At 53.5% G+C, this 22,098-nt stretch overlaps 2 protein-coding genes across 4 annotated transcripts in view; one reads left to right on the top strand and one right to left on the bottom strand.

The window, feature by feature from the left end:
* MTSS2 (MTSS I-BAR domain containing 2) overlaps positions 1 to 8,707 on the top strand; it is a 66,885-nt gene extending 58,178 nt beyond the window's left edge. For 2 of the 3 annotated variants that reach the window (XM_087971887.1, XM_026684186.2), the window contains 4 exons: positions 529 to 648; positions 3,099 to 3,263; positions 4,110 to 4,275; positions 5,038 to 8,707. In XM_087971887.1, coding sequence (XP_087828013.1) covers positions 529 to 648; positions 3,099 to 3,263; positions 4,110 to 4,275; positions 5,038 to 5,804 — 1,218 coding nt within the window. In that variant the 3' untranslated portion in view covers positions 5,805 to 8,707. The remainder of the gene's footprint in view (positions 1 to 528; positions 649 to 3,098; positions 3,264 to 4,109; positions 4,276 to 5,037) is intronic. The other variant, XM_026684187.2, reaches the window with a different exon arrangement.
* A 1,402-nt stretch (positions 8,708 to 10,109) lies between these two features.
* Positions 10,110 to 22,098, bottom strand: part of SF3B3 (splicing factor 3b subunit 3) — a 39,290-nt gene continuing 27,301 nt past the window's right edge. The window contains exons 15-26 of the mRNA XM_087971885.1: positions 21,694 to 21,837; positions 20,670 to 20,792; positions 18,543 to 18,697; positions 17,975 to 18,149; positions 17,119 to 17,324; positions 16,811 to 16,967; positions 16,247 to 16,372; positions 15,227 to 15,439; positions 14,697 to 14,795; positions 12,562 to 12,705; positions 11,644 to 11,748; positions 10,110 to 10,733 (exon numbers count right to left, since the gene is read on the bottom strand). Of these exons, the coding sequence (XP_087828011.1) occupies positions 10,593 to 10,733; positions 11,644 to 11,748; positions 12,562 to 12,705; positions 14,697 to 14,795; positions 15,227 to 15,439; positions 16,247 to 16,372; positions 16,811 to 16,967; positions 17,119 to 17,324; positions 17,975 to 18,149; positions 18,543 to 18,697; positions 20,670 to 20,792; positions 21,694 to 21,837 (1,788 nt within the window). The 3' untranslated portion in view covers positions 10,110 to 10,592. The remainder of the gene's footprint in view (positions 10,734 to 11,643; positions 11,749 to 12,561; positions 12,706 to 14,696; positions 14,796 to 15,226; positions 15,440 to 16,246; positions 16,373 to 16,810; positions 16,968 to 17,118; positions 17,325 to 17,974; positions 18,150 to 18,542; positions 18,698 to 20,669; positions 20,793 to 21,693; positions 21,838 to 22,098) is intronic.

Raw genomic sequence — 22,098 nt, 5'->3', positions numbered from 1 at the left:
CAGCTCTCGAAAGGTGACCCTGGCATGAGGACATCAGCCCGGGGTGGGGTGGGGGCTTCTGGCTTCAGAGGGCTCTCAGGATCCCCCTGGTGGCTCACAGTTTGGGAGCTGGAGGTCAAGAGGAGGGAAGATCCAGCTCTCAGGAGATCTCTGTCACTGCAGGTGGAAGGGGGGAGTTTCCCTCCCCCTCACGATGGCCTTCCTCCTCCTCCTCCTCCTCCTGTAGGAGAGGCTGTCCCATTTCTCCCAGCTGCTTTCATTCCTGTCTCTGTCTTGTCCCGTCTCCTCCATCCTCTTCCCAGCCTCAGGACAGGCCAACCCCGATGAAATGCCCCAGGGTGGCATGTTGAGGGGAGCTGCTGCCACCCCACATGTCAGTCAAGCTGTAGTCTGTCTCTGCTGCTGCCGCCACCGCTGTTGCCGCCGCCATCCTGAGCCTCCCTAACCACTCCTTCTCTCCTCTTTGTGCGTGTCTGTTTGGCTGCTGCTGCTGCTGCTCCTGCCGCCGACCTCACTTGGGGCCTCCAGAAGTCCTCCAGCTCTGCATCGTCTGAAGCCTCTGAAACTTGCCAGTCTGTTAGTGAATGCAACTCCCCGACCTCGGTTACTTCTGGCTCTGCCAGTGGGCTGTATTCAGATGGCCAAAAGGTGAAGCTTGAGTCCCCCACCCCCCGTCCCCCCCCCCGCACACACACACATACTTTCTCTCCCCTATTTTATTTTGGGGCCCACCTGCACCTGGTAAAGAGTTGATGCATGGCACATTGAATGGCCTTGGCCTCCTGCCCCAAGGCTGGTTTGGTTGCTTTCTGCTTCCTATTGGCTGACCAGCTGAGGGAGCTCCATGACCAGCTGTGACCCTGGACTCCCTGGGCCTGAAGCCTTGTAGACTTCAACTGGCAGGGAGCCCACCCTACCCTCGGCAGGGTTAGCTCCTCTCCGTGAGGGCTTGGGATCCGGCCCATCTCTAGCAAGATCCTTCCCCCAGGAGGCCAGGGAAGAGCCTACCGGCCATGGGGAGGGTGCAGTCCAAGGACCCAGCAGGCACTTGCCATCCTCCAGGAGTTTGATGAGCGTCGAGCAGACCTGCCCTGCCCTGGGAGGGACCAGTTCTCCTCCCTTGGTTGCCACCCCAGGAACTTGGCAGGGGGGGGGGAAGATATTTCCAGCCTGTCCATCTTTAGAGCTGTTTCTGCCTTCAATCCAGCCACTCCGGAGTATTTCAAAGGGGAGTGAAAAAAGAAGGGAAATGGACTAGTAGAACTGATCCATGACGGGACTGACCCCCAGTTATGCCACTGAATTTTTCCCTAATGTCTTCCTAGTGCGGGGAGGAGGGAATTGGCCAGGAAGAGTCAGCCACCCTGCCATCCTACTGTCCGAAGGGGACATCACTGGTGGTTGAGCATGTGCAGAGGGCCAGGCTCACTTGCCTGGAAGACCTTAGCTGTAGTCAAGGATGGCAGGAGGCCTTTGGCACTGGACATCAGGACCAGATCAGTCACAAAGTCTCCTGCGTGTCCCTCTTCCTCAGGGGGCAGCATCCCAGTGGTGGCCTGGCCTAACCCCCCACCCCCCCACCCCTTGGTGCAGGCTGTGCTCCATGCTGGGGCCTTGGGGGCTAGAGGCCATCAGTCTGCAGACCTCCAGGGAGCAGTTGGCTTATTTATTGTTTTATTACTTTTAAGAACAGAGGGACTCTGGATAGTGTACAACAAAATATTAAAAGCATAAACACAGCATATAAAATAACAGTAAATAAAAGAGGCAAGGAATGTTTAAAAAAATAATTAAAAGGTGGCTTTTCCATGTGCTAACCAGCCCTACGGCTGCAGGCTCCCCTGAGCTTCAGGCCGCAGAGCCACGTTTTCTCTCCTTTCCGGAAGGCCAGCAGAGTTTGGAGGATCTCCCACTGAGAGGCTCCAGAATCCTCTGGCAGACGGGATCCACAGCATCCTTCCTCCTTGGCAGTTGGTCTCCCTGGATCTGGTCCTGCCTTCCAGGACCACGTCCACTCCCACCTCTGAGGCCACCCTCAGCCCCCCCTTCCAGCCTTCCACTCTTGGCAGAGGAAGCTTGGCAGCCCTTCATGGGGATCGACTTCCAGCCCCTCACCGTCTCGGGGACCTTTTGCAAAGACCCCGGAAGTGCAGGGCACTTTCCTAAATATTCAGGGGCCTCAGGAAAGGACATGATGGAAACATGATGGAAACTGCCCAAGGCTGCCATGCCCTTCACAAACACCTGGATTAAAGGGAGAATAAATCAGATACCTTTATTAAGCCACACACAAGGCCCCTGCTTATCCAGAACTGTTTTGGAGATTTCTGCTTTGCGGAACTGGGCAGAGTATCTGGGAGGGTGTTGTGGTTCGCCAGCAGCCTCTGCAGATGGCAGTGGAATCGGACAGTGGGGACGTCTGGGGGGGACTTGGACGAGGGTCCTGCATCCAATGCAGAGATGGGAGTTATGTGCTGACTTTGGAGCCTCCGGAGTCTGGCAGCAGTGAGGCAGAGGAACAAGGGGAGCCTGTTTCCAGTGCGTGTATGTGCAGAGCTGTTAGAAAGCGAGAGCAACAGACAAAAGGGGCGACTCGGGAGTAAGTCTGGGAGGTGATTGCCCCTCAAGGTATAAAGAACAGGCAAAAAATGATGAAACCTTTGCAGGAAGCAATGTCGTTCAGTTCAGATTCATTCGTGAAGCTCTTTGTACTTCAGTTGGAATTTTTTTCTAGTTCATTTGACACTTCTGTTATTGGCAGCACTTCACAGGGAAGAAAGGTGGGTGCTTATCTCAAGGTAGTGCTTGAGATTCTTTACCGGCTGGGAATGAAAATTATTCCCAGCATTGCAATAAAACAAGACTTGTTTTTAAAATAAGCGTTTGCGTAATTACGGTCTGGGTCAGAACAGAGGGATGCTGTTCCAGGGGATGCCCAGGGCGCTGGCGTAGCAGGATGGTCCTGCCAACTTGGCTTCTGGGTGCCAGCGTGGCCTCTTTGTGCCTTGATGGCGTCTCACAGGCTCAAGGGGTGCTTTGGCCCCCTCCCGTGGCCTCGCCAGTTCCCTTCCCCTCTTTCACAGCTTTATGTGTTTCAGGATTGGTCCAAGCTCCCCATCTATGAGCAGCCGGGGGGGGCAAGCGCTCTGCAGCGCAGAAAGGATCGTGTGGCAGAACCAGGCTCGGCCTCCCTGATTTATCCAGGGCTCAGCTTGGAAGACGGTCCCCGGCCTCGCCTGTCCCCCGCTTCCATTGCTGCCAAGGTACGGCTGGGCCCCAGGAAGCGCCCTTGGGCCACATCGGCTGGTCTGGGGGTTCATTTGGGGCTCTGTTTGGGCCACGGCCTGCCCAGCCCGTGATCCCAGATCCAGGCAGATTTGAGGGAGAGATCCTATGCAGCTGGTTTTCCTTCTGGGTGTTTGGATAATTGCTCGCTTCCAGTAGACAAAACAGACAGTGGGAAGTTGAGGAAGACGCTGGATCTTCCCCTTCAGTGGGCCCAATTTGAAAGTGTTTGCCTAAGAGATTTTCCAAGGAGGAGGCCTCTGCCTTCCTCGCCAGCTGGGGCTGAAGCAAGTTGCTCTCTGCAGAAGAGAGGCTGGGCAAAGGGCTCCCCCATTTAATCCTGGTCCCCAGATAAAAGATCCCAGAAGGCTCTGCAGGGTGAACAACTTAAGCAGCCAGTAAATGCAGCCTTCTGAACCTGGCACCTATCCCTGAAGCTGTGAGTTGGTGCAGAAGTAGCCAAGGAACTGGTGTGTGTGTGTGTGTGTGTGTGTGTGTGTGTGTGTGTGTGATGAGAATTTTGCTTGTCTTTCTGACTCCCAGTCCCACCTCAGGAGCCTTGCTGACTGCAGCCCCCTCCTCCCTGCCCCCAGGCAAGGAGCCCAGGTGGAGCCAGAGTGGAAGCAATGAGGTGGCAGCTGCAGGATGCTGGCCTCCATTCCTTCCTTTGGAGGTCCATCTGCCTGAGCACAGGAGCCCTGCTTAGAGCTGGGGGAAGGGGGAGGGGGGCTTGGGACGCTGCTCTTCCCCCCCCTCCCCCGCCCATCTCCCTCCAAGAGGGGCCACTTTGCCCGAGGCACTGACCCTCTTTCCCTTCTCACCAGCACGGGGAGGAGGTGTCGCCAGCAGCCAGTGACCTGGCCATGGTGCTGACCCACGGCCTGAGCCTGGAGCACCAGAAGAGCAGCCGGGATAGCCTGCAGTTCTCCAGCGGCTACAGCACACAGAACACCACTCCGTCCTGCTCTGAGGACACCATTCCCTCTCAAGGTAGCAGGCCGGCACCTGGCTGGGCGGGTAGGGTGTATGGCCAGGCCTCTCCAAGCCCCTTCAGGCGATGGCAGATCCCTCATAGCCAGAAAACAGGGTCCTCCTCTGGAGCGGAAGCCCAGGAAGGCCAAGTGGCAGAAGCAGCTGCTCTCAGCCAGGCAGGACCTTCCTTGGCCTTCCAGGAGCCCCACATCACTTGGCGTGGCACACCTGCCCTCAGCAACCCCCGTTGCTGGCTGAAGGCCTCTCCCAGTTCTCCATTTCTCCCAACAGCGGAAAGAAGCTCCAGGCACTTGGGCGTCGTTGAAGTTAAATGTGCTCTGCGCTTTGACTTAGAAGGTTGCAGGCCAAGTCATGACGGCCTCGATGTGCCCCACCCCCACCCCATTATGTGCCTAGCCTTATGTAGCCACATGCGCTTGAGGCAGCTTTGTGCTGAGATGGATTCTGACTCAGGCCCGGCTGGCGAGGGGATGGCCTCCACCTGCTCTGCCTCAGTGACCAACTCCAGAGAGGCTCAAACTGCTTCTGTTAGCTTTGCCCACTGTACAAATGAACCACAAGGCAAGTGGCTCTGCCTACGCCCCTTCCCCCATGCCCCTAGGAATTAGGGGGGGGTCTCTGCCTGTGCCGCTCTCCCCTCCTCCTTGTTTTGCGCTGGAGCCAAGTTTTGGTCATGGCCCGTTTCTGCCAAGGCCGTCCTCTTATTCGTGGTCCTTTGCTGGTCCCTGCTGCTGATGTGTCCGCCTGTCCCTTCCTCAGGTTCAGAGTACGACTGCTATTCAGTGAACGGGGACATCGAGGGAGACAACCAGAATGAATTAGACAAATCCTCGACCATCCCTCGTAACAGCAATATTGCTCAAAATTACCGGCGGATGATCCAGACCAAGCGACCAGCTTCAACGGCCGGTCTGCCCATTGGCACCGCCTTGCCAACCGGGACGACGCCCGGTGTGGCTACCATCCGTCGCACCCCTTCCACCAAGCCCACAGTTCGCCGAACCGTCTCCAGCGCCGGTCCAATTCCCATCAGACCCCCCATCGTCCCTGTCAAGACCCCCACCGTGCCTGACTCGCCCAGTCATGCCAGCCCCCTCCGGATGGGCAGCGAGGAAAGTGTCTTCTACACCGATGATGCCTGCTCGCCGCATGGTCTGGACTTCACCAAAGCCTCCCCCAAGAGGCTGAGCCTGCCCAATGCCAGCTGGGGTGGCAATGCCCTGGAGGTCTCCGTGCATGTCGGGACCGGGAAGCCTTCCACAGAAGAGGAGCAGCAGCTGGCCGCCAACCGCCATAGCCTGGTGGAAAAGATTGGCGAACTGGTGGCCAGCGCTCACGCCCTGGGAGATGGCCAGTTCCCTTTCCCCACGGTGTTCTCGGACCCTGGTCTTGAGGAGCAGACCCCCATCCTCCCCCCGGCCGCTTCCAGCGAGCCCCCCGCTGAAGACATGCTGGTAGCCATCCGCCGTGGGGTGCGTCTTCGTCGAACCATCACCAATGATAGGTCAGCGCCACGGTTTTTGTGATCGCTCTGCTGAGCTGTTGACCCGAACTTGGCAAAGGACTGGGAAACGTAATGGAGGCTGGGAGAACTGCCAAAAGGCTGCCATGCCCTTCACGGACACCACCTGGTCAGGATCTGGGTTCAAAGGAGACTGAATGAAATGCCTTTATTAGACCACCACACCCAAGGCCCCGCTTATCGAAACCTGCTTTGGGACCTGTTTTCCACCTTGTCCCTTGCGCTCTTTCTCTCTGCCCTCATCCGCAGCCAGGTGGGAAAGCGGCACCTGCCTCCCGCCCAGCTTGGAGCAGCAGCAGAGGAACCCCCACCCAAAACAGACCCTCCTGTCCTGTTTTCTGGCTCTTCTCTGCATTCTCCTGCCCGGCAATTGGCTCCTCCAAAAGATTTGCAAGACGGAGGAGTCTAGCAATCCACCCCCTTCCTGAGATGTGGGCTGTGGGCCATACGGGGAGCAGGACCCCTTCCTGGGGGCTTCCTTGAGAAGAAGACTCTCCCTTCCAGTTGAGGGGGTGAGACTGTCTCAGCCGGGAGGGGCTTCCGTAAGAAGGGTTGCCTTCTTCCTTGCCCAGCCCAGGCGCCTCAAGCCTGGCTTGCGCTTCACAGAGCTTAGAGGCCTCCATGGGGCAGGACAGGTGGGCTTTTGACACATGATTTAGAGCACAGTTTGCATGGAGGCGCATGGGCACATTGACACCCCTGAGCCTTTCCTATGGCAGAATGCAAGAATGCCTATCAAGACAGATGGCGGAGGGTGGAGATCAGGCCAGGTTCAGACATGAGGAGGATTCTACCTCAAGTGGGTGTGGGCTTTGCAGCCCTTCCCTGAAGGCAGGAGGAGTTCTGGTGGGGGAGCAATGCCAGGGTGGGGCATCTTGAACACGGCACTTGCCTCAAACCATCTAAAGGCCTCAGTGTCTCCTGGATCGGGGGTGAGGGGGCTTTAAAGGTGGCTGATCTAAGGGGGCATCGGGGTAGCTGCCCTTGGGCAGGTTCCTCTCTTCTGGCCAAGCTCTTGACCGACTGAAGAAAAGGGGGGTCAGGAGATGCTCCTTTGGTTGATGCTTTCGGGGGGTCGTTTGAACCCAGCAAACACCCTCAGCTCTGCGACCACACGATTGGTCTGGCAGATCACCGTGACTGATGCCTTTGGTTTGACATGCTGGTGCTGGCTGGGCTCACATGCTCCACGAAGCCAGTCTTGGTTGGCTTGATTTCAGCTCCGCATGATGTGCAAGGCCATCCACGTGGCCAGATTCCCTTGGAAGAGCACAAGCGGTGCTGAAGCTGCACCAGGAATGGCCGAAACACACAAGGAAGTCCTGAAGAGGGACTTTCGGAAGCGGCTCCTCTCTCTCCTTTTGGGAACCCACGGCAATTCCATGGTGGGATGGTTCTGACGACTAAGGACAGAAGCTGTGAGGTGAGCCGTGGCCCAGACTTGCTTAGCTTCGCTCTGGTGGCCTGAGCCACTGACCTGCCTTGGAGTGAGAGCCCAGGTGCTTCATCACACCGCTCCTTGGCCTCTGCCTGCGCCGGGGCTGCTTCCGTGGCAGCTATGCCTCCTGCCTGTCTTGCCTCGCTCACTTCTCCACCTTGTTCATTCTTGTCTCACCAAACTCTTCTGCACTTTCATCCCCAGCATGTTTTGCGTCAGAGGCTTGCCTCATTGTATAGTCCTGACCAGTTTTGTTTACAGACGTGGAATCTGCCTATTTTTGTAGTTGGCAGGAAGGTTTTTAATGGGGATGTTGGCAGAAATGATGCCATGATGCATTTATTCACAGCTGGCACGCGATGCAGCTTTTCCATGGTCTGGATCCAGCTCTAAAGAGACGTGAAGGTGCTGCTTCTCCCCAATTCTAATATGGTGATCTTCACTTCTCTCCGAAACTAGAAATTAGTCTCTGTTGGCAAAAGGAAAGTGATGGTGGGAAAGAGAAGAGGGTTTTGAAAAGTTGCAGTGTGGAAGAGCAGAAAGTAAACGGCATAGAGACATGAAGACGACTTGAGAAACCTGCCTTGCCTTGGGCAGAGCTAGGAAGGGGAACTGTTGCAACCCTGCTCATCCTCCCGTTTTTAGTTGGCAGAGATATTTGACGCTGGGCTTGGCATGTCTGGTACATGTGGCATCCAGAGGTGCACATGTGGCACATGAGAATGAAGCAGAGAAAGCAACATTGAAACTGGGGGGAAAAGTATATTTAGGAAACTTGAATTATTTCCAAGAGGCACACATGTAGGGTAGGTTTTAGGGCACCGATTTTCCCAACCTGGTGTTGGGACTTCCAGTTTACACCTCTGGAGAACATGAAGTCCGACAAGGCCCTGTTCCGAGGGACAAAGAGCTTAGGGTACGAGAGGTTCTGCAGTGGGCTCAGAAGGGCTGGGGGCTTCCTTGGCAATGGAGAGGCAGCCTGCCCCCCCCACCCCGAAGGCCTTTTGAGGGGGCAGCATGGTGGCTCCAGCATCCCAAGAGGAAGGCCTCACTTGTACATAGCCCTTTCCTCCCCACCCAGTTCTACCCGTGTCTCTGTGTGCCACATCATTGTAGGCCCCTCACTCTTCGGCTCCTGTGATAACTTTCGTTTTAACACGCCAGCCTTCCTGTGATTCCCACCCCCCTCAAACGTGACTATGTGAGATTGTTGCTTTTTGCTTTTCCAATTTGTTTGTACAATAAGAAACAAACCTAAAATGTCTTTCAGCTGATGTAACTGTCCTGGTGCTGTTAACTTGTTCTTCCTTCCCATCCCATAATTTATTTTCCTTCTAGCAGTCCGAGCTTACATACGCCCTTCCTTCCAATTTAGTTATGTGATTTTTTTTCATTCAAAATAACCACCATTACAGGTAACAAATGCACTGTGAAGATTTCAGTATTAATAAAAGTTGTACTGTAATTAATGCAAATCGTTCCTCCTCTTTATTCTGCCCTTTTCGATTGAAAAAAAACAACTGTAGAAGTTTAGCAGTTTCTTCAACCCCACAATTACCAAGCCAAACTCATCTCTACATTTTGTAGCATGGCAGATTCTTAGCTGGCTGGACAGAACTGCCTTCAACCCCAATTGATACGGGGCATTGGATGATCGTGGCTGGGCCTACATCCAGAATGGGAGCCTTGCGGTGAAGTTGCCCAGAGCATTTGTGTGACAAATGGGAGGGCATATAGTCCAGTTTGTTGGCCAGGCCATCTCTGCAGCATGGATCATTTCAGGACCCGTTGTGCTGTTGCACTGGGCTGAAGCTACCTAATCTGGAATAGATCTATATTTCCTGACTGAGCAGGGGGCTGGACTAGATGATCTCCAAGGTCCCGTCCAACTGTTATGTGTGTTAAATACATGTGATTTTATATCATATAAATACATGTGAGTTTGTATCATCAGAAAAAAAAAACCAAGCTTTTGTAGATTTGAGAAATGAGAATTGCCCCCCTTTCCATAGCTCAAGAGGCAGTTCTAAGGTTTGTAGGCATGTGAAACTCATAAGCAATTTAGCCCAAGGAATCCCTTCAGTCCTCAGGCCCCTTTTGGTTCTGAGACTACACAAATTTCATTCTCTCCCAGCTATTTCTGCAATTCTAACCACTGAATTCCAGGTATGCCGATGGCCTGAAGAACTGCCTTCCTCTCCCAACAACTGCTGGGGGGTGGGGGAGGCAGCCCTGCTGGCAAACCTACATCTTTGGCTGCTGGGGAGAGTGGGATGACACCTCCTCCTGGTGCTCTACTCGACTTTCACAACTGGGGTCAGAGTTTTGTCAAGCAGAAATTGGACTCCGGAAGATTTTCCTATCTTCCACACAATGGTAGTTCCAGTTGAGGACCTTGTACTAGAATAGACTGTTCATCTCTCTTCTGCCTTACAACCTGCACAAGCACTTTGCAATCTGTATACTTAACAGAGTAGCTTGAAAACCAAAGGATTAAGGTGTTGGGCTGAAAGCCAAATGATGCATGGCAGCAGGAAAAGGCATAGCTGCTTTAAAGATACCCCTGCCTTCCTTCATTTTTCAATCTGAAGCACTGCACAACTCTTACTTTTTAAAGGAAAATGTCTAGGAGCGACCCATCCACTGAGCCAACACACATCACAGGAGTAATTTGGCTTAGTCCATTAGCAGAAATGAAGGTCTGAAGAAACCCTGTGTCGTTTCAGGTCAAAGCATGGATTTGGACATCAAAATGTTTCTTAGCTATGAAAAAAAAAAGGTTGAAATGCAACTCATCCCCACAAAGGATGGATCGCCCCACTAGCTCTGCCAGAGAAGGATTTCCTTAAATCCATGCACACACACACACTCTAGCAAGCTCCTTTTTTAATTCTTTTAAGATTGTAATCACCATCTCTCTAATGGGCAAAATACTAATTTGATGCAAAACTATTTACAACATAAAAGTTAAAAACAATAGAAATAGTAGGATGGCCAAGTAGACAAAACTTCGAAAATGCTGGTTAGGAAGAAAATCAGTTCTAGCTTCCAGCCCCCAACACTCCCCGTGGCTTTGTCAGAATGGAGACGAGAACTGCAGGGTGAGACCAACCAGGTCAGCTCACTGTGAAGCTACCGATGGCCCACTGGCCGGGATTTGGGGTGGGGGTTGTGGCATGGCAGCTCTGCTGAAATGGGCTTATGAGACATTATCCCTCGGAGGGCTCAACCTCTGTGGGCTGACCTACTGAGCTCCAGGACAGAAACCGGGTCAAACAAAACAGGACAGGACAGGGAAGTTTCTTTCAACCCATCTCCAAAATAAGTCCTTATCAAGTCCTCCAACAGCTCAGCTCAGAAAGCATAGCGCGTACGGATGTCCTCTAGTTTCTTTGAGACTTCTGGAGGAGTCCGGTCCAGTTCTTCAGACACGTTCTTCTGCTTGTTGGGCTCCATGGAGTTGAATTGCTCACAGAGGTCCCCATCAATAACATTCTAACAGGAAAAAGAAGGCGGAGATTCCAGTCCCAAGGAACAGCACATACAAGAACAGTTGCAGCAAAAAGTCAATTAACAACCAGGATGGGCACAACAGATGCCCAATTATTGGATTACCCAACAGCCAATTTTTAAACTGAACTCACTTAAAAAAAATGAATCCAATCTATTTCAAAAGAAAAGCTGTCACTAGACCGCGGTCCCAACTCTCCCGGCCACCAGGGGCCTCGTGATCAGGGCTGAGCCCACCCAAAATCTCGCTGTTGTTGTCACAAGGGATCTGCATGGCTGGCCCAGGAATAGCTCCCCCCTCTGGGAAGGCAAGACAAGGCATCTAAGCCAGAGGGCCCAACCCTGGGTGGTCCAGGCGGAGAAGCTCCCGGAGACGAGGGTGAAAAAAAATCCTGCCTGCTCCCTGGAGCACACGAAGCCCCTCAAACAGGACGAGGAACAGAGGCGCCTCCTTTCTCTGCTGCCTCATCGGGCATCTCTTGACCACCCAAACCTCCCGGGGCAGGGAGGAAAGTTATTTATTTGCTTCCTCTAAACATTTTTAAATTGACAAGGTCAAGTGCACAATTAAAACATTCCATTTCATCCAATTGTCTTAAAATATATTGAAGATTGTGCAATATTCACTGCCAGGTTACAAAGGATGGGAGGGGGGCTCTCCAGGAGGAGGCCACTATCTGAGAGGCTCTGCCCCCCCTTTCAGGACCCGCCTGTCGGTCCCAAGGAAGGGCAGGGAACCAGAAGGGATGGCACTGAATGCTGCCCAGGAAGCCACAGTTGCTTCAAGCTGCCTTGGAGCAACAGCTCTGTCCGAAGAGGCAGAGCAACAACTGTCCTGCAGCAGAGGGCCCCAGCCGCCCTTCAAGGGAGACGAGGCGGAAGAGGCCGGACCTACCTTCACGGGGAAGTAATAGGAGCGGAAGCTGAGGTGGTCTCGACCACAGAGAGGCGGGTGCTCAGAGCGGAGGTGCATCTCAACATGTTGGAAGAAATCGTGATCCTGAAAGAATCAGAGGATGGTCAAGGAGAACAACATCATTGGACAACCAGCATAGAGAGTACAGCTGCTCAACTCTGCAAGAAGGAAGTAGCTGACCACTGGCTGACCGATACTGGATGCAAGGGCAACACAGCTGCGGCAGCTGCCGTCCCCACTGACTGCCAGGGTTGATTCACAGATCTGGCTGGCTGGGGAGTGTCCTCTTCTCCCTTCCCTACTCCAAGTGTATCCTCCCCAAAGCTTTGTGTTCACTGGAAACAGACAACCATTACAGATAGGAGTGTACCATTTTTGGGTCAAGCTGACCAAACAAGCTGAAGCTTCAACTGTAGAATGGTTGATAGAACGGCTACATCTTCATCCTCCCTTTGGTCACGTCTCTACATGGCCCAGTCTGTATGTGATCCCCCTTGGGGTCATGTACAGACTGGACTCAGGCATCCCTGTGATTTATGCTTAGTGTGAGGGACTGCAAGAGGCCTGAGCAACCTCAGGGGGTCACTCTGGATGGACCCCAACTTTCACTTTGAGTTTTATGTGCGTATTTGTAAGTCAAGATGGCTGGAACATGTGTCAGCAAAAACTCCATGGTGCTACTGATGTGCCATTTCTTCCAGTAACATTGGCCCTGACGGGAGTCCAACAACAGCCAACCTTAAGAGTTTACAATGGAGTAACCCACCTGCAGAGGAGTGGAGGGCTCCTGAACAAGGCTCAACTCCCAGTCTTTTGTAACTCAAGCGCCTGTCTGGATGGCATCATCAACCCAGAGGACAAAGAGAACAAAACCTTCCAGCACAGCATTCCTCTCACCTCGTGCGATGTAAACGGGACCAGGATGCCGATGCCTCCAGACAACGTTGTATAAACAAGCGACTCGGAACCTCCCGGGATCAGGGTCGTCTTCTGCAGAGACAGCACCGTTTCTCCTACGTGGTAGTTCATGATCACCTCGGCCTGGAAGTCAGATTGGTGGGGATTCAGACAATGCTCCTCCTCCTCCCCCCTTGCCCTCCCTGCCCTTCGGGGAGATGAGTCCTTCCAGGTAAGGAACAAGGCTTTATGAGTCCACTCGTGACTAAGCACGTGCCTAAGAGTGAGGCTGGGTGAGGGAGAAGTGCCCAAGACACCTCGGTTCCCCAGGAAACCAAAAGTAGGAAAAAAAGTTCTGGTCATGTCAGTGTAAAAACAGGAAGGAAGGGCCAGGTGGGTCTGCTGCTAAAAGATGTTGAGGCCAAAAGATGTAGCACTGAGGGGAACTCTGGTTAAAGTGAGCTGACCTGAACAACTGAAGGATGGAGAGGCAACTGAAGGGAAGTGCCAGAGTCTCCAGAGCAGCTCTACTAAGAATCTTGAAAGATCCTCCATGTTATGCTAGAGCCCCTTGAGAAACCAGAGGGAAAACATAAAGCCGCAGAATCCAATATTCAGAAATTTGGGGGAGAAGTGATCACCTAGACTCACTACAGACTCTTCAACTTGGTGCTGATAGCCAGCAAAATTTTGGAGCAGATTATTAAGCTGTAACTTTGTGATTGTTTAGAAAGAACAATGACTCTGGCATTCTGGGTAAGGCATATTAAGCCATCTCTGTTTTTTATACAACTGACAGTTCACACAGAAACACACATCAGAAAAATTATGCATAGAGTTGGCTGAACACATTTATCCAGCAAGTAAGTTGAAGAATGATTTGGGTGTGGCATTAATGCTGTGCCACTGAACACATTTATGAATGACATGGAGAAGGAATTACAAAGTTATCAAATCTGCATACAGAATAAAGACAGAAACATCCTAGAACTATCCTGACGTAGACGGATGTTGACAAGGTAGCATGGCAAGGATACCCCAAAGGGCTCTATGCCAGCCCCAAAGAGGCCGAGGAAAGGGAGCCCAAAGCAAGAGAAAGCTGGGTTGGCAGACCATTAAATCTGGTGGAGCCACCTACAGGTTCAGAACAGGGATTGCATCCCTTTCACCTTCCTTATTTGACCTGTATCTTGGATGTATTTATGGGGAAGACAGAACCTGGAGAATCAAAACCTGGAGTAATGACTCCAGAATCCAGAAGGAACAACCAGAAACTTTCATATGCTGATGACACAACTCTCCTGCTAAGAAACAACCAAATCAAACACAAAACATCTGATCAAAAAAAATAAAGAAAAAGACAATTTGACCTCTTCCTGGATGTCAAAAAGAGTTATGAAGACAGCAAAGGTGTGTGAGAATTTATCTTCCTAGGATCGCAGATTGATCAAAGGGGTGAAGGCAGCCCAGAAATAAATTATTGGACTGCACGGCAAGGAGGAGCATGAATCGAGCATGGAAAAGCCAGGGCCGCCTCAGTCTAGCGACTAAGAGCAGAGGTTTGTCTGCACTACTGCATTTCCTGAAGCTGCAAAAGGCAGACTGTGGAAAGACGAGGCAGGAGGAAACCAGCTCATTCAAGCGGCTGTGCGGAGAAGGGACCCGCACACTCCACAGACAGCAAAAGGGTATAAAACCAGAGCCCTGGAAGGCCCAAATCACAAAATTCCACCTTACTTGTTTCAACTCTGTCATGGGAACAAAGTCTCTGGGAAAGAGAGTTTTGCTCAGAACGGTTAAGAATTATGCTTTGCCAAAAGACACTGTTTTCATGCTTTTCCATTATGTTTTTTTATTGTGTGGTAAGCCACCTAGTTACTTGGACAGTGAAATGGATGGCAGGTAAGTTTAACAACTAAATAAATTTAGTGAATTAAAAAAAAAACCAGACCTAACTGGAAGTTGCTTTTGCTCTGGTGCATAAAAACCATGAATTCAACGAGAATGGATTTTTCAATCATTAGTTTTCTCAGGTTTTTAACGTAGTAATTTGTTTTTTCATCGCAGATGAGAGCAGATTACAAATAATGGGGGAAAGGGAGGGTTCTAGTAGAGCCGCCCTAGGAAGGACCTACTTTTTGGGATGCGCCATTGAGAAGGCCCCTGTCCCACAAAGCCTTGTTGCCAGTTGGGTCCTCATCGACCTCGTCGTTCGTGTTGGGCGGCAGCCTCACCTGCAGGGGAAGGAAAGGGTTAGGGTTAGGGAAGGGAGCCCCTCCTCCACGCCCCAGGAGGTGGCTGGGAGCCTTCAATCAGGGGAGCCAAGAGCCACGGGAGCTTTTGACCTGCGGGCCAGTCGGGCAAGTCCCCCGACTCTGGATCCCTTCCAAGAGCAGCGAAGGGTAAGCCTGACCGTGACCTCTCCACTGCCTGCCCCCCCCCCTCTGCCTGGCTCGGAGGCCTTGCCTGTCCCTCAGCCAAAATCAATAGGAAAGAAAAAGAAACGAGTGCCAAGTGATAGGTGGGTTTCAAAGCCGCCCCTCCAAAGGGCGAGGCTCCACTTTGCGGGCCAGGTGCTCCGGTGCCCCCTGGATTTTACTGCTGAGATCCAAACTATCCGTGGACACTTTCCCAAGGCAGACCAGCTCCTCCCAGGCTGACTCACCACACAGATGTTGCCAAACTTGTCAGCTCCAGCCACCGTGTCATAGTCCAGGAGGCAGGCAGTGGTGACCCAGCGGGGATGAGTGTCGTCTGCAAAAATGATCAGCTGGTTTTCATTTCTCTTGTATCGAACCCAGATGAAGCTTTCCTGGACATCAGACACAATCACCCTGTGCCCGACTGTCTGAATCCCACAGATGGAGTTGGCAATGTGCTGTATGGAAAAGCAGTTCAGAAAAGGACTTGTGAATCCAGAGGCAGAATCTGGGCACAGGAACTGTTACCGCTCTCGCCTGAGTTCAGAGCTAGGAGTCCCAATGGAAGAGCCTGCTGGATTTCCATGAGATCCGGACAAGCGTCCTGAAACGCCCCCACCCCACAATTCAGGAGGGTGAAATGGCAGCCTTGTTTGGGGAAGGAGGAGTGGCAAGCAAGGCAGAGCCGAGGAGGAGGCCGAGGAGGCCACAGGATAAGGAACCGCCTCTCCCAGCTCCTCCACGCAGGACAAGGCCTGGCTGCTCTGCGGCTGTACCCAAAGGCTGGATAGTACACACACACACACACACACAGAGCAGTGGCCTGGCAGACCCCTCCTCCATGCCACCCAAGCAGAAGCCGTGCTCTTCACGTGTCCAAGGAGTGGCTGGGGGGTGTTTCCAGAAGTTGCCCACAAAAGCTGGCAGAAAATCAATCCAATCGGGCTTCTCTCCCCCGGCCACTCTAAGTGGCACATTTACTGGCAGTTAAGACATCTGAGACAGGTGTGACTGCAGGGATCTCCTTCCCAGCACTTTGAATGTGGGACGTTGCAAGTTCTAAACTCTTAAGAAAGACAACCGACAGCCAAGAGGGACTTTCACTGGGACAGAGAAAGGAGGTAAAGCCGCCCTCTGCAACTCCTTGCGACTCACCTTGAGGGAACCCAAAGCTCCCACAGGAGGCCAGCCTGGAACTGGGATGTGGCCCAAAGGCCCCAGTGGCTGGAGAAGTGCCAGCTCTTCTGGCAGGGCAGCCCCCGTACCTTATTCTCACACTTCCGGAGCAGCTTCTTCTTGCCCAAATCGTAGACTCGCAGCAGCTTCCCCACGCCAATCAGCACCCTCCCTTGGAAGGGGGCAATAGCTGCGGGCACCTCCTCCACCGGCGTCTGGATGCAAAGGAAGGGAGGCCCTGAGACGCTGAAGCCCAAGGGAGGCCGGCCCGAGGCTCATGGGCCAACCCGCCACCTGGAGCCCCTCTTGAGATTTGGCGTCAACCCTGCACAGGAGAAGGGAAGAGGCCTCCTCCGGCAGCTCCCATGCCCAGAGCCGGCTGCCTGCTCAAGAGGAACCATCTCCCGACGAGGGTTTTCTCGTCACCCGCAAGGCCTGCAATCGGGCCCCAATCCTGCCCTTCCTGAACTGCTCCTGCAAGCAGGTCCCTGAGGCTCCCCTCCAACCTCCAGCGCTGGCGGGAGAATTCTGGGGGTCGAAGCCCACAAGCCTTAAAAGGTGCCAAGACCCCCAGAGGCTCCAGAGTCTGAGCTCTGCCTTTTGCCTTATGTGAGGAGTACCCCCCCTCACCCTCACCCCCCCCCAAGGCTCACCTTGTGCAGGAACTCCAGCTTCTCACCACTATTCACCAGCTTGTAAGTGTAGACAAACCCTCCGGCAACCGAACGTGGGTTCAGAATGAGGTCTTTGGCCATGCCCACCAAGACATGCCAGTCGTCGCCCGTGTTGGCAAAGCGGCACACAGCCACACTGAGGGCAAGCACAGCAACAACCAGTGGGCCAGAGCCCTGGGTCTGGGGAGGGGAGGGGGCCCAGGAAGGGGTGGGGGTGGGGGCAGCCCTCTCCATTTCCACCTTCCTCAGCCACCTGCCCCAAGGCAATCAAGGGGAGCTGCGGTTACCTGAAGGCGGCCTCGTTCTGCTCCAGCTGCACAAGGTCCAAAGTGTTTCCCTGGATGGGGTTCATCACCCTGACCACCGAGGCCCACTGACCGTTTCCTGCTTTGGGAGCCCCAAAAATGGACTCGGGAAGGTTCTTGTTCAGGAAGGCAGCCGCCATCTCGGCAGCAAGTTCCCTCTCGTCTTCTCCTGCGGCTTCCACCATTTCCTGGGATGCACAGAGAGGAGAAGAGAATGGGGGGGGGGGTGCCCAGGTTGGGGGGGGGCTCTTTTCCCCAACCCAAAGGCCTCTGGAGTCCAGGCCCAACTCTGGTTGTGGAAAACCTGGGCCTTCCCTGGGCCTCCAGGGAAAGATCCCTCAGGCCGTGGAGCAGAGCAGGACAGGTGGCCCGGAGGCTGAGCTGCCGGCCACACACCTTCCGACCAGCTGCACCTTTTCTGACAGAGAGTCAGAAGCCCCCCCAAAGGGAAAGCCCAAGAGGGAGCCACCATGTCCCACCTTCTGGGTGTTTCTAAGTTTGGGGGAATCTGAGCGGCCGCCTTAGAAGGGGCTCAGCAGCCCCAAAGGGGGAGGAGTCTCCTTCCTGTATCCACTCCCTTCAGCGGTCCGCACGCGTCAGACTCCCAAGGAGAGGAGCTGGAAGGCGGCCCCAGAGGGACCGAAAGCGCCTCTGGGAGAGGGAGGCAGGCAGGCAGTGGATCGGATCAGAGAGGAACCCAAGGCGGCTTCTGCCAACCGCTTCTGCCCCTCCCCTGACCCTGAGCGCTTCTTCCTCCCCAGGGCAGGCGGGGCAGAGAGCAGAGCAGAAGCTGGACAGAGGGGGAAGGGGCAGAGAAGCACTGGGCTCCTCCAGCTACCTCGGCCATCTGCTGCTTCCGCTGGGCTTTGGTCGCCTCCGTGTAAGCATTGTGGTCAGTCTCGATGATAATCAGGTTGCTGCTCTCGGGGTGGATCACAAACTTGCGGGGCGTGTATTGTAACGGGAAGGCAACCTGGTTGAAGACTGCGCCAAGCTTCTCCAGGGCTAAAATCCTGCAGGAGCCAAAAAGTCACTGCTGCCTGCGGAAGCCCAAATCCTGCTGCCTCACCAGGGCTGCCCAAGGGGGGTGGGGGCCCACATTGGCCTCTGCTCGCTTCTTTGCTGCACAGGCAAACCTCCCCCCCCACCCCCATCCTCACGGTTTTCACACGAGGAGGGGAAGAACCGCTTCCTATCCTGGAAAACAGACCCAGCAGGTGATGCTGCTGGATCCCGCGTTGCTTCCCACTCAGGCATCGCTCTGACTCTTTCCCGCCATTAAAAGCATGAGAAAAGCGCAGGGCTCACCCCACGGCTGCCCACCCCATGCCCTCTTTCCCCAGGAGGGAGGGACACCTGGTCAGCCTAAAGACCCCCCCCCCCCGCTCTGCCCCGTCTACACGAACCTCAGGGTGTTGGTGGAAATGGCCACAATCCCCTCCGGGCACTGCTCTGAGGCAAAGCCAGAGGCAAACTCCAGGGTCTCGTAGGAGAGGGGGGTGAGGTGGAAGCGCGACTGGTAAGAGTAGCTCAGCCAAGAGCGGCTGGACATCGCCAGGACCTGCAGTGGAGCAAGAGCAGAGACAAAGCGTGGCCGATTTCTCCCGGGGGCTTCTTTCGTGTAGGAAGTCCCACTGGGCAGAAGCCAGGTCCAAGATCCTGCCGGAACAGGCCGAGCATCAAAAATGTTTCTAGGGAGCCCTAAAACAGACCCTGTTTCATCAAGAACTGAGGGTGGATCAGGGTTTGCAAGCAGTTCACAAACAACTCGAAGTTTCAACGTGCTCCAAGTGAAGCCAGGTTGAAAAAGACTTCCTGAGATCATTCTTCTTGAGTATTTTGACTGCTGCATAGGACATTAAAGGCCAGCAGCACACGAGGGGGAAAAAGGGTCCTCACTTGACTGACCAGCTCTGCCCTACCTGAAGGATGCTGGCAAAATGTAAGTGACCAGGCTGAGCCCGAGGGGTCAGGAATGTCATCAGCCTCGCCCTTTGCACCCACAACGGGGGAAGTCCAGCCCTCCTTGACTTACACTGACTTTCATCTACCACCAATTTGTCCATAGTTCAGAGGTGGAATAAACTGGCGCTCATTTTGGGGCTAGGGTTGGCTCCCGATTTCTTGGGCCTAGCAAAAACTGCCAATGAATCTTCACATTTTCTGACCTGCATTTTCAGGTTTCTGAAGTTACTACCGAACGACCCCTCACTTAGCCAGCTCAGTTGTAACAAAAGCATAACAGAACGAGGGGCTGTGGCCGGTCCTTTCGACTGCAGCAGCTGCCACAATGTCCCATAGTTATATGACTGCCACTTGCGACCTTCCTGCTGGCTTCTGACAAGCAGAGTCAAGCTGGCAAGAAGTCACAGTCATGCGACATCACCCTCAGCAATCACACACTATTCACTTCACAACCAGAACTGCTGTTGTAAGTCCGTGTGGTCACAATTTTTTGCTTTATGAGTGTATTGCTTAGAGTTTCCGGTTCCAATTTCAGCCACAGCTCCCTGCCCAAAATGTCTTAAAATTCCCAGCACCTGATCACAATCTCAGCGTCTTCAAGAACAAGCGACACGAACATTGAATATCATCCCTACTGTACAAAGAGACTCAGACAAGCGTCTTGTTTTTCTATATAAACTTTTCCACATAAACTCGTCTTCCCCTTTCCCTCCTCTCCAACAATATTCCTGCCAGCCAAACACAGCTGCTGCTTTTATTCTGTATTTGAGAAAAAAATAAAGCTTCATAAACTACCGTATTTGCCGGCGTATAAGACGACTTTTTTGCCCTGAAAAAGATGCCTCCAATTGGGGGTCGCCTTATACGCCGGGTCGCCTTATACGCCGGCAAATAGTAATTGGGAAGCACTGCGGCTGCATGGGCTGAGGCACTTTTGCACGTGGAAGCGAATCCCGTGAAGCCGAAAGGAGCAGCCAGCCTTCTCCCAGCTCCCAAGGAAGCGAGGCTCGCACCGCCCGAGCTCCGCTGAGGTATCCGGCTGGGGCTGTCAGGAGTTGTTACCGCTGGCGCAGCTCCGCAGCTCCAGTCCCGCATTGCCTCGGGAAGGGAAAGGCAAAACCAGGAGCCGCTGCTGCCATTGCAAAGCGCCGCGGCTCTTCCTTTTGCCTTTCCTTCCCGAGGCAACGCGGACTGGAGCCGCGCCAGCGGTAACAACTCCTGACAGCCCCAGCCGGATACCTCAGCGGAGCTCGGGCAGTGCGAGCCTCGCTTCCTTGGGAGCTGGGAGAAGGCTGGCTGCTCCTTTCGGCTTCACGGGATCGCTTTCCACGGTGCACAAAAGTGCCTCAAAAAAAAAAAAAAGTGCAAAAGTGGAAGGCGTGCGGAAGAGGGGGCGAGTATATAACAAACTCTATTTTGAGTGGGAATGTTGGGGGGTCGCCTTATACGCCGGCATATACGGTACGTCTCACTATGCCCCTTTAAAAACCCCAATGAATATCCCTGTGTAATGTTTTCTCTTTCCCCCTGGGACTGCCTCGCCTTCCATGGCAACCTGTCCTACTCACCGCCTCCTGGCCTTGCATCCGGACTCTGAACAGCTTCACAGGGCGGGACCCAAGGTACCTGGTCCTTGTGTCAGACAGATCACCAGTGACAGGATCAAGGACGGTTCGGAGGAGCACACCATTCTAGATTGCAAACACAGAGAACCAAAAGGAGAGAGGAGCAGCCAATTAACTCCAGGGTCCAAGTCCACCTTGATTCTAATACCTTTATCATTGCAAGCTCCTCTCTGACCTGAGCATGGATAGGCACAGCACCGTTACTGAAGTAGACAAGCCCTTCTAACTTCTCCAAGTTAAGAAAGGAATGCAGCCAACAACAGCAGAATCTTTGCAGTAAGAGTGGAACTCTTTTCCACCCCAGAAAGTCCTGCCCCATAGAAAGGGGGACGGGGGGGGGCAGAGAGCAGCAGCATTCATGGCCAACCATGTCATTTGGAGAGTTGAAGGGGCCCTTCTTCTTCTCCTCCTCCTCCTCCTCCTCCTTCTTCTTCCCCAGGGAAACAGCCAAGGACTCTCTTCTCTTTCGCTTCCTCCCGGAATCTTGGGGAGGGGGGAGAACCAGAGCAGCAGGACCACCCCCACCCAGGCCCAGGCTGCCCATTTACTGGCCGCGCTGGACAAACAGGGTCAGAGGGAAGACGGCTTGTCCATGTCCACCCAACCCAGCCAAACTTCATGTCTTGGAGGGAGATGGGCAAGTTTCACAAGAAGCCGCCTGCATGTGAGTGGAAGTTTCCATCTTCTCGTCTTTTGGAAAAAATCTCCCCTCTAAGGCATTCAAGGCATGAAGATGGCTTTTTTTTTTTTTTTTGGCATTTTTCCTGTTTTGTTTGATCATAAAAGTACTTGGCATAAAATAAAATCTGGCAATATGAAGGGGAGAAACAAAGAAGAATGTACCAACCGATGTTTCTCTGCTGGACTGACTGCCAGAGGACGTGGCTGTTTCCTAGAGCTGCCCTGCCTGACGGAAGCCCGCCAGGGGCTGCTTCGAGGCTGGAAAGAGTCCCCGGGGATGCCTCACCTGTAAGCCAATGTTCAGGTACAAAAACCCAATGGAGCTCCGTTCTCCCAGCTCATCTTGCTTCTCGGCGCCACCCATTTCCACGATGCACAAGGATTCCGGCTGTGCGGGAAGAGCCTGCATACTCAGAGGCTGCAGACAGTCCTGGGGAGAACGAAGGGAGCAGGGAGGGAGAAGCCAACGGCTCATTCCCTGTGGCCTTAACACACCTTCAGAGCCATCTGGAGCGCAAGAGGAGAGGCAGCTCTTTTCCGCCCCAGCCCCAAGTCAGGCTTTTAATTTTTTCATGGATTTCTACTGGTAAACAACGTCCTTTTACTTATGTTTCAGAATCCTTATTTGTTGGGGCTAGAAATGCATCTTTCTTCCAGAATGCCCAGAAGCAGAGGTTCCCGCTTCAGATGG

Source organism: Notechis scutatus, chromosome 9 (genome assembly GCF_049901735.1).
Source record: "Notechis scutatus isolate UNSWTSFEM ecotype Mainland chromosome 9, rNotScu1.2, whole genome shotgun sequence".
NCBI classification, from domain to species: Eukaryota; Metazoa; Chordata; class Lepidosauria; order Squamata; family Elapidae; genus Notechis; species Notechis scutatus.
Note: the sequence above shows the minus strand (reverse complement) of the source record. Positions and strands in the feature narration are given on the sequence as shown.